The sequence below is a fragment of the Phaenicophaeus curvirostris genome, chromosome 5 (assembly GCF_032191515.1).
Source record: "Phaenicophaeus curvirostris isolate KB17595 chromosome 5, BPBGC_Pcur_1.0, whole genome shotgun sequence".
Taxonomy (NCBI): domain Eukaryota; kingdom Metazoa; phylum Chordata; class Aves; order Cuculiformes; family Cuculidae; genus Phaenicophaeus; species Phaenicophaeus curvirostris.
In genome coordinates this window covers 14,858,612-14,870,730 of record NC_091396.1, presented here as the reverse complement: position 1 = coordinate 14,870,730, position 12,119 = coordinate 14,858,612, and the positions used below count along the sequence as shown (strand labels likewise).

General features: G+C 36.1%; 1 protein-coding gene across 15 annotated transcripts in view; it reads left to right on the top strand.

The window, feature by feature from the left end:
• Nucleotides 1–12,119, top strand: part of SOX6 (SRY-box transcription factor 6) — a 375,864-nt gene that overhangs the window by 299,394 nt on the left and 64,351 nt on the right. For all 15 annotated transcript variants that reach the window (XM_069857675.1, XM_069857674.1, XM_069857668.1 and 12 more), the window contains 2 exons: nt 5,580–5,729; nt 9,542–9,722. In XM_069857675.1, the coding sequence (XP_069713776.1) occupies nt 5,580–5,729; nt 9,542–9,722 (331 nt within the window). The remainder of the gene's footprint in view (nt 1–5,579; nt 5,730–9,541; nt 9,723–12,119) is intronic.

Below are 12,119 nucleotides of genomic sequence, written 5' to 3'. Positions count from 1 at the left end.
TACACATATAAGTCAACAACCCTGTTTCTTATGTTGGTGCTATAGTAGTGTTAGTCATTGAATGTATTTGCTGTAAAAGACATCCCCATACAAAAAAGAAAAAGACATTTATACACAAAAATAAGAAGGAATAAGTAAATTAACATTACTTTAGAAACAGTTCTTGCATTTAGATTATGATATGTGTGAAATATTTGATTAGGATATTTTTGCTTCTGCACTGTTTTTTGAGAAGATTACCTTGCCTGAACTTCTGAAGTCTATACCAGTGACATTGGACTCAGGTCAGCACATGACCTTTATTTCCATATTTACTATCTATGACACCGCCAACATGAGTTTGGGCACTAATCTATTCTTCCTCCAAACAGAAGAAAAACTTTTTCAAGGATTCTGTTTCCTTTATTCTGTTTGACATCAGGCTTATTTTGGATACCTCTACATCAATAACAAAAAATAAGCAGTCTCACTGAAGGTCGGATTTTTTTTGGGGGGTAGCTTCTTTTAAGAAATGTGTGCTGGAAATAGTAAAGATGTTGCTGGTTTTGTTGAGCTTGTGCAAACCTTTTGTGATCAGACGTTTTGAAGTATTATTATTTCATGTTATATACTCGGAAGGAAAATTCTGGAATTATAGCTTTGCAACACTATGTACTAAATATACTATGGAAGAAAATAACTGTGTTACCTCTTGTAGTGCAGGATTTCAACAGCACTTGCAGTCACTCCTTAGTTTTTCATCTTTAGAAACCAAATTACTCATTGTCTAAATAGCTGAACTTTCATCTCTATAAATAAGTTATTTCAGCTTTGCACGATTTGTTTAAAATGCTGACAAATAAGGCTTCTCACTTGATTCTCAGTAGTTTTATTGTTGAATTTCATTTACTGTAGCAAATGTTTTTGTTGAGGATGTAACATAGGGCTTATGTTTTTAGGAATGGAAGACTTTAGAATTAATCCAGTTCCATAAAATCTAGCATTTATTTCTGACCAAAAAAATGAAAAAATTCTAGTGCCTTTGGAGAAATAACATACAAATACAGAAAAAGGAGAATATCTTCATTTTGGTCAAAAGATTTTTAGGAAAATAAAATGAAAGGGTACATGTTTCTAGACTAGATCCTTCTTTCTTCTTGAATCAGGCTTCATTCTACTGAATTTCTTTTTGGGGCATCTTCCAAGTGAACCCATTGTAATTCATCATGCTAGACCAGCCCTCATCACCTGCACTTTGATTATCTGTTACGCGCACTGTTGCAACCACTCTTTTTCTTATCTCCATATTTTGCACATGGCTTTGCTATAGTTTCTTCAGAATTCTGCTGCAAAGAATAACATCTGAATTATATCCCCACTGCTGCAATCAAATTCTCCCCAACCAACACAGCCAGCTGAAATGACTTTTTGTTCTCATGTATAAGTGAAACTGCTATCTCCATGTCCTCCCTGGGCTCATATATCTAAAGAAACTGCCTCTCACCTACCCAGCAGTTGATCACTTTCTCCTTATTGAAACATCTTCTCTAAGCTAACTTTTTCTGTAAGGCCTGTCATTGACAAGCCACTGGTAAGGAAGGTTACGGTCATCATAACTGTTCGTTGGGTTGTTAAACAGCTGGCCACAAAGTTAACAAGTTGTTGTCAGTGGAAATCCGCTTAAATATGTCTATTTAAGGCCTATTCTATTTTCTTCACCATGTGTTACTTCTTTAGTATTCATTTCTTAAAATTCTTCAACTTTATTCATTTGTTTAGACATCTATGCTGCAGCCTAATAGAATAGAATCATAGAATAACCCGGCTGGAAGAGACCCACCGGATCATCGAGTCCAACCATTTCTATCAAACACTAAACCATGCCCCTTAGCACCTCATCCACCCGTGCCTTAAAGACCTCCAGGGAAGGTGACTCAACCACCTCCCTGGGCAGCCTGTCCCAGTGCCCAATGACCCTTTCTGCGAAGAATTTTTTCCTAATGTCCAGCCTAAATCTCCCCTGGCGGAGCTCGAGGCCACCTCCCCCTGTCCTGTCCCCCGTCACCTGGGAGAAGAGGCCAGCACCCTCCTCTCTACAACCTCCTTTCAGGTAGCTGTAGAGAGCAATGAGGTCTCCCCTCAGCCTCCTCCTCTCCAGGCCAAACAACCCCAGCTCTCTCAGCCGCCCCTCGTAAGACTTGTTCTCCAGCCCCCCACCAGCTTTGTTGCTCTTCTCTGGACTTGCTCCAGAGCCTCAACACCCCTCCTGTGGTGAGGGGCCCAGAACTGGACACAGTATTCGAGGAGCGGTCTCACCAGTGCCGAGTACAGAGGGAGAACAACCTCCTCGGACCTGCTGGCCACACCGTCCCCAATACGAGCCAAGATGCCATCGGCCTTCTTGGCCACCTGGGCACACTGCTGGCTCCTGTTCAGTCGCTGTCAACCAACACCCCCAGGTCCCTCTCCTCCAGGCAGCTTTCTAGACAGACTTCTCCTAGTCTGCAGCACCGCACAGGGCCGCTGCGCCCCCAAGTGCAGGACCCGGCACCCGGCCCTGCCAAACCCCGCGCCATTTGACTCCGCCCAGCGGTCCAGCCTGCCCAGATCCCCCCAAAAGAAAAGTATCGGTATTCTTGCAGTAAAAAAGGAGAAACATCTGGTGCATAGAAAGCTTTGTCCTGTGCTCAGGGTCACTTGGCAGAACACGTGTGTAGGAATGTCATGGGTCTATTTGCAGATGAAAAGCCATATGGGAAAGGGACTTGAGCTGATGAAAGAATTCTGATTGTTGAAATCTAGTTGAAATAAACTAACTGAAAAACTACTGAAAAAATGTTGAACTCTGTGAGAGGGATGTGTAAGCCTAAGGCCTTGGTCTTCTGGCAAGGCATGATTGAACACTAGCAGCAAAGGCAGTTTTCCTTGTGTATTGTGAAAACATCTCACAAAAGTATTGTAAAACTTAGATAGTATTAGAAAGTTTTTAACATTTGGATCAGTCAAGATGCTCTGTTATTGGTTCATAGTTTTTTCTGACAAATTTCAGAATGTGCATGATACTTTTTATAAAAAAATATAAATGTAAATAAATAGTCAAATTCCACAGGCAATTTCTGAAGCAGAAAATACACATCCCCCCATTATTATTTTTTTAGTTATTCTGTTCTTCTCAGATGGCACCTCTAAGCTATAGCAAAGCTTTAGTTTGAATTCTGCTGTTTCCAGGCTAAAAAAAAAGATGTGTATGTACTTGTTCTGTGCTGTACACATGCTAAGTACAGAGCTTTCCCACTTGACTGTAATTTTTTAAGATACATGAATGTCATTCAGACACACAGTGACCTCCAACTTTCATAAATTCCCCTTGGAGTTTTAGTTGATTATTGCTGGAATAGAGTTGTAGCAGCAAGTGCTTAAGTCCATAAACCTGTAAGTTCATAGGTGCCTAAATGTGAGACTTTGCTTGCCATTGCCTTAAGTGAAACCTAACAGCATTTCACAATCCCACTCTTCAGTGTCAGATCACGGCATCAGAAGAAACCTGGTTCTGAAAACTGTAAAACTATATCCTTGCTCACGTTCCTTCAGTGAGCTGTTTTCAAAATTGTTAGCTATGCAGAAGCACTCAGTAGCTCAGAATCAGTACTACTTAGATATAGATGCTAAGAACTGAACTGTAAGGACTTAGTGACCTTTTAAAAAAACAAAACCCAGACATTCTTCTTAAAACAGTCATGAATTCTTGATGATTTTGAATATCTAATTTGTAATCAAGAGCCTTCTCAGTCTGTGGTGGGCCTAAGGGTTGGAAAATGCTCAAATTCTTTTGAACTTCATTTGAGAAACCTGGGTTTAATTTTAAATAGAGCTCCTTTCCCATTCTTGAAACTGCAATACACTCTACATTAAGTACTAAAATTTTATTCTGCTTTTAGTAACATCTAAGTAATTTCCTTGAGATATTTGAAGTAGGTGTTAAATAGGTTCCTAATTAATAATAGACAAAATACAGAACGCTGAAAGCCATTGTAATTTTGAGGGTTTAAGTTGTATTCAAGTTTATTGTATCATCATTTTCATAGTGCCTGATTACATCTGAGCTGAGAATAGGCAGGTTTTCAGAAGTTTGTGAAATGTGCTTCTTACTCTGTAAGAAGCGAGTACTCTAAGAAGAGCTTCCTATGAATCAAGCAGAGATTGACCTGAAGAATATGCTAAAAGGGATAATATCCTGGTAGTAGGGGGAAAAAAAACCCTCCACTTAGTATTGTACACAATGCTGAGTTTGTATTTTCTAGGACATCACCAAAAGATTGGTATGTTTTCTTTTCAATATTTCTGGGGTTTTTTTTAGTGCAGGAAAAAATAGTGCATTAGCCAAAGTATTTAAACATTATTGATTTCAAAATACTAATCTATGATCTTTTTGTAGCCTCTGTGTGGTATTGAAAAGGGAGGACAGGAATCAAACAAAAGTTTTCGTGTGTCACCCAGAGTTCTGACTCCTTCACACATTTGTCTAGCCACTAAGTCACTGAGCTTACAGTACTGTGTAACTTTCATTTCTGTGGAGGCTTGTTATATTAGAAAAATTGTTCCAAAGAAAGCAACAATTATGACATAAGCACATCTGGCTCTTGCAAATTATTCTTTATTAAGCTTTCATTTAATTACATGTGCTGAAAGGTCTGCTTTTGATTACTGTAATTTTTTTTATTTGTCCATCTGAATGATAGCAATGTTGGAAATTACATACAAACCACCTGAATTTTTTCTCACTAATAAGGCAAAGTTTATATAGATTTATGTGTAGAGCAGGGATTAGAATCTTCCCTGTTTATGGAAGAAGAATTATTGCTGATGTTAATTCAAGGTGAGGGTTTAAATTTGGTCACTGGAAGGAAATTAAACCTATTTGGTTTTGTTCAGTAAAGACTAGTTTATTTTAATATGCAATTCTTACTATGTTTCAGTTACGCTTTTTGAAAAGTTCCATGAGGATGTTCTGGTATTTTCATCACTATTCACAGGAATTATTAAGACCTACATTCCTTATTAGTGTTTATAGAAGTTATAGCAATCATTGTACATCAAGATGGAGACAGATCATGTTGCCTGTTTTAACTGTCTTAGCTGTCTAGAAGAGATTCCCATTGTCTTTTCATAACAAACAATTCCTATGTCAGCTCCCAGAAGAGGTTCTGGCATTGGTGGCTAATTCCTGGGTAGGAACAGAAAGACCTGAAGCTTGTTTCTGACAGAAATTTATATCTCCATTTCATAAACAGCCTTATAATTTTGCCAATTCTGTTTTTAATGTTCAGGCACAGTGTAACCTTTTGCTCATTACCATGACCGTCAGGAGCAAAAAGAAAAAAACCCCAATAACTAAAAGTTAAAACACAACACATATTGGTGTTTGGAAGTTTTCCAGTATTTCTCTTTTCTTTTTGAAAATGACAAGAAGGGAAAAGACACAAACAATCTGTAATTCCTTTAAGAGAAGAAACATCAAAGCAATAAAAATTATCTAGATTTATAGCTTCTATCTTTTAGGAATTTTTCAGGAATATATTTTATATCTTCTTTTCTTCCAGCAACTGTATGCAGCTCAGCTGGCAAGCATGCAAGTTTCTCCTGGAGCCAAAATGCCATCTACTCCACAGCCACCAAATACAACAGGTGCACTCTCACCCACTGGGATGAAAAATGAGAAGAGAGGGACCAGCCCAGTAACTCAAGTTAAGGTATTTTTCAGTAAAGAAAAATGTTGGTGTCTTAAAAAGGCAGTGAAATTAAATGGACTATTTAATTGCTTCACAATTGGAAGTTGAACCACAACGAAGTTTTTCAATATTCAAATATCTTCGATATTCAAGTAAAGTGTTCGGTTTTAGTGTTGTATTATCAGTATAGAGGAGGGAAGAGAAAGCATTCACTTCTTGCTTCTAAAAATACCAGACGTCCCTCTTCCTACCGCAGGCAGCAAAAGAGATTCATCAGTAAAATGTGATATTTTTAAGATTTCACTCTGTAATCTAGCAGTGTGCATAAATGGCATCCATTTCATGAATTGTTTCATGTTGAACTTCTGAGTATCTTAAAATACAGTGCTAGCTTATATCACTAGGGCAAGGGACAGACTGTAGATCTAATTACTTTACAAATCTCTACTGTACTTTTTCTACAGTTTTGGAAAAAGCTTCACGTAAAAATAAGATGTAAGTTAGAACTCTGGGGAAAACATTGTGTCACTGCAGATTGATTTAACTTTTGCTGATTTCACACAGCTGCTGTCAACGGGGCTGCTCCTTGTTGGTTTTGCACCATTGCTGAATGCTTGTGCCTGCGTATTCTCACTTGCTTGGAACCAGGCAGCTACAACATGGCATTTGCCAGCAGCTTGAAATGAACATCATGCACCCCTTAAAATCAATGGTGCAGTTAGTACTTCTAGGTGGGACTGGTTGGATTTTATTATTTTGTTCTCCTCTGGTTCTGAATTTCATGAGACCAAATATATTCAAAAACAATTAAATTCAAACTGTAAAAAAACCCTAAAATAATCCAAACCAAAACACCAACATTCAGATGCTTTACCAGTTTGAATGATAGTACTGTAAATGCAGAAATATTAAAATTGTTCTATAGAAGGCATATAGTGACTTTGTGGAGAGAGGGAGAATGCAGTTTTTTTTGCTAGCAGCAATCAGCCTGGGAAGATTTGACTCACTTGAGGTGAAGGTTTTCATTTATTTATTTATTTATTTGACATGAGAGTAAAATATAATTCGATTTTTCATTATCATCAATCATCGTGGTAAAGTGTGGTTGAGTAGATATTTCTGCCTGGGCTGATAAATTTCCATGACACTTTTTTGCTAGGCTGAGAGGACTAATAAATAAAAACTTTTCCATTATGGGCAGTTCTAACATTTATTTAGCAAAGCATTCACTTTACTTCACTGTAGATGTCTATTAGCCTAATATTTTACCTCTTGTAATCCAACGCCAGGCTTGAGAGCAGTCAGTGAAATTTACCACATATGCAGAGTTTGTTATGGTCAATGGAGAAGACACCAAAAGCAAAGCCCAACTGTTCCAGCAAAGTTGTCATAGTATAGTGATACCTAACACCAGTGATTCATGGTATCAAGAATATACTACTGACTGCTTTAATGTGAAAAAGTAATTTCATAAGTGAGTAAGCCAAATGGATCTACACCAAACCAAACCTTTACTATATGAGTAAAATGTTCCCTGGTTAAATTCAAGCACATATCTCCTTGAACCAAGGCCAATACCATTGCAGCTTAGTGGCCAGCTGAGTCCTATTACAGAATTGACCACATGCAAATTATTGGGGGTTTCCCTGTGTAATTTAACTTGAATGGACTGATATATATGTTAATAAAAAAGAGGTCTTCCTATTCTTATTTTTATTAAGCACTCTAATGCCTTTAAAATATTAAAAATAAACTACAAGTCCTTTGTGTGGACAAATACCAATGGCTAATAAAGAAATTAATGTTAAGTATAAAAGCAGTACCTATATGCTGTCTTTATGAATTGTTACCTTTATAAGATATGACAATACTGATAATCATGCATTGCTTAACAAATCTTTTTTATTTTCTCTGGTTTTAAACAGTTGTTTGTATAAACTACATGCATTGTTTATAGAACTAATGGAATTCTTTTACAGGAGTTAGATCTTTAAGAAAGTAATGATAGAATGTTGTCTATGAAGTACAAACAAAATGATTCTGACATTGCTTAGAGGTTTTTTTCCCCCCATATGATTGTATCAGTACTCTGCAGAAAATTATTTAGAATTTGAATGTGGTAACATAGGTTCATCTGTGTATGCGCTCACAATTCTTAGTCTGGCAAACTTCATAGTCTGAAAGGGGCTCTGAACATTCAGGGAAATTTACTGAAGCCACTTTGAGTCTGCGCAAGGAAACAGCTTCCATGTAAACATGGCCACAAAGGACAAGAATGGACTATGTCCCTTATACCTTTTGTGTTTCTGCTTTCACTTGGACTCTGAACAGGTGTGGACATTTGTGCACACTGCAAGGTCTGGAAGAATAAAAATGTCATGCAGTTTTATTGAAGTTTGATGTAGAGATGTTGGTATTATAAATATCTGTTTGTTACATTTTCCTCTTTAAGGCATTGTGTATGATCAGACGTACTTTGCTTGATCACTGCTTGACAGAAAGTAGAATGGAAAAGATGAGATAATGTAGCGTATTGTTGTATTCTGGCATATATTTTTAAGCTTTGAAGTGATGAGTTTAGTGTTTTAAAATAAGGACAATATTCTCTAATATCCAGCATAATTCTGCTTTGGGAATATTTTAAATGGGAGATCTGTCTTACTGGGCTCTTTAATTACAGAAAATCACTATTTCTGAGTTCTCCAAATTCTCTGTCTTGCTTAACATATCAAGCAGAAGGAACAAGCTCAGAGAATGGGAAGGTTATATTGTGAATATCTATTCTGATCAAAGAAATTATTGCTTGAATGAGTCCTCTTCCAAAAGTTAAGATATTTCTTAGATGGACTTATTCTCCTACAGAACTCAATCAAGATATTTGTCAGCAAGAATTTCTTCTGTAACTGCATATGAGCAGTATTGGAAGATATAAGAGTCCTGATAGTAGATTTGCTTACCCTTAAAAATATTCCTTGTCTTTATGCAAATAGACATACAGATACATTCAAGGTTAAATGCAGGAGAAATAACTACAGAATGCAGAAATAAATACAGAATTATCAAACAAGAAGTACAATAGTGTTTATCATCTTGATTTTACATATATCTATCAAAATACATGATATTTGAATAACAAAATTTTGTAATATATACAAAATTAAATAGTAGAAAATATATTTTGAAATGTGTATAGTACACACTCATTTATGTAGTTAGGCAAGAAAACTGAATTCAGTGAAATTCAGTGAAATTCTCATCTTATATTATAGGAGAACAGTGTAGATTATTTTACTGAACAAAACACTCAAGATGCTTGGACTGTATAAGTTAGCAGCAGCATTAAATGTGGGCCAAAGAACTGTCAGGATTTCCGAATGATTCTTTCATAGAACTACTTCTGATTCCCTAGTTTCTAATACATTTTAAAATAAGCTACATAACTTATTTTTATAGTGCCAGGAACTTTTCAGATGGAACCACTGCAAAAGCATTATGGAGCTGCTGGAAATTTTAAATAATTCTTTGTAAATGCCCTAGGTTAATTTAGATCTCTGAAAACACATTAGGAAATTAAGCTGTAATGTGAGCTAATTCAGATTTTAATTTGGCAAAAAGAAAGATCCAGCCACATAGTTAATGTAAATAGAAGCGTAACACAGAGAAATTAATGAGGTTTCCTTGCACTGAATCTTAAAGGAGGCAGATAATTAGCTTCTTTTGTTATTATTGCCAGAGAATGTGGTATTGTCTTTGAGGTGTAAAGTAACTGCTGCTTGCAAAATTATATGTTCATTTGTCTTTTCCTAATAATTATTTACATTTAACTCTTGTAGGATGAAGCAGCCCAGCCACTGAATCTTTCAGCCCGACCCAAAACAGCTGAACCTGTCAAATCCCCTACATCTCCAACACAGAATCTCTTCCCAGCTAGTAAAAGCAGTCCAGTGACAGTGACGAACAAGAGTGGCATCCCCAGCCCGCTCGGTGGATCTCTGGGAAGAGGGTCCTCTTTAGGTAACTAATCCATCCCGGGGGAAAAAGAAAACTGTCATATTTTCTACATGAATCTCAGCTGGAGGACACTCACTTCTGAATTAAGTAGATAATTGGACCTACGTTTCTGTTTAAACTGGGGGAAAAAAAAAAGCAGGAAAAATTTTCAAAGAACACTTGAATGCCAAGGTTTTGCAAGAGTAGCAAAAATGATGCAGCAGTGATGTGCATCTACAAGAAATAGAGCAAATAAATATATAATGTAAGAAATACACATACATACAAATACATACACATAAGTAAATAGAGATGCATATGTAAAACATCTAAAAGAGGTTTGTATGACTACCTTACTCAAAGACATCAACTGGATGTATACATGCTAAGTTAACTTCTGAATTTTGACCTCTGGATTAAACAAACAAGAAGTTAGTTTTCTATGCACATAGAGCCTGACTATATACAAGACACACACGTAATGGCTCATGTGATTAGTGTATATGTAATGCAAGTGTGTAACATACCTTAAATAAACAAGTTTTCAAGCACTTTTTTTGAACCAGGGTCAGGGAACATTCAGTATCTCCTTGGTTTACAGTAAACCAGAAGCCAGGCAAGAAGGTAAGTTCAAATGTAGTTTTCAGCTGTTTAACACTAGTATAGTGTTAGTTCTACCCAGAACAGAATTACAAAGGAAATCTAATTCTCTGCATTCTAGGTATTGAGTTCATCTTACAAAGACCATATGCCGAATATGTTCTTAATTCTTTTTTTTTTAAAAGCCAGTTTATATAATTATTTCTTCATTCTTTCTTCATTTTATTATTTGTTCATGTTTTTATTATTTATTGACCTATGTGTTGAATAAGGAATTTTGGACCTGGGTTCAAAATTCTTTAATTAAGAAATAGATTATTTGTTATGAAACAAAATTCACCTAAGAATTATGTATGAAAAATACCTCAACCAGTCAAGAAACAGAATCAAGAGCTGCAAAATGTAGATGATCAGCCCTAAAGTTCAAATAGTAATTTTTAACAGTGACTAAATACTTACTACAGACCACTTGTTCACAATCTGTAGCTCAAGTGTACTTGTAAAATATATAGAAACACTTGTGAATAACAAACAGATATGTTAAATACATACATTAAATATATAAAAGCTATGATTTGTTCCATTCCTGAAACACTTGGGAACATCATGATCTCTGAAAGATACTTATAGGTATTCTACCTGTCAATTTATTTTCAGCTATCACTGTGCTGTCTAACATTACAAAGTGGCATATCAATTTGAAGTCATAGACCATTCCAGAGAATTGGCTAGAGAATATACACCTAAGGTGTGAATATTTTTCATGTAAACTCATAAAAGCTTTTCCTTTCAGTCCTTAAGTATAAAAGGAGCCAAGGAAACATTGTCGAAATAAACAAAAAATAGGATATTTTCTCCATTTTTTACAATGCCTTTAGGTAATTAGGAGTCTAAAGCTCATTAAAAGTCACGCAAATGTTGTTCACAGATTACTTAGACTCCAGAATGGGAATCAGTTCCCAAATCAGTTCAGGGCATTGAATACTTTACCCAGTAAGAGCAATGGTTATTCCCTAATGTGTTAATTTTGTTTTGGAGAGGGGTACTTCATTCAGGCCAAAAACATCACAGTTGCATCTAAAACACCAGTTTGCAACACTTCTCATCTAGACCACAATATTAAATCTAACTGTTTAGTTCTCAGAGTAAAGCATGAGAAACCTTTAATCTTGACTTTTTTTTATTTTAAAAGCTTTCAAAGTCCTGTGAGGTTGAAGTCAAAAGAGTATGAAAACTATCTTTGAAGGAGAATCCCAAATCTTAGCCTGTTTGGGGTTTTTTTGTTGTTTGGTTGAGGTTGGGGTTTTGGGGTTTTTTTTGTTGATGTTTTTATTTGGTGTTTTTTATTGTTTTGTTTTGTTCTTATAGTGGACTGTTAGTAAGTAACAAACTCAAAGCTTTCATAAAAGACATTTGCTTGTCAGGTAGGTGCACAGGTCATGCACAAACTTTTGATTGCTCACAATTTCCTAGCTAGAATCTATACACACAAATCTATCCATACGTATGGAGGCTACTCCCACCCAGGAACAGGTTGATCAAGTTAAAACTTCATCATAGCAATGCAAAACAACCAGTCACCAAATAATTGATGTCTTTTGGTCTCAAATCATGAACTGTGTCTAGGGTACTCATCTTTACCTCTTGCATGTGTTTTAAGATGAGACAGGAACATTTTGTGTAAGTTTGGTGCATATTTAGAAGTTTCTCTGTCTTTCTAGAGTGATAGAAAGAAACCCATTTTTCCTCTATTGATTTAGAGCTTTATACTTATGTTAAGATGATAACAAGCTCTGTCCCCCAAAAGTAAATGTGGGGGCT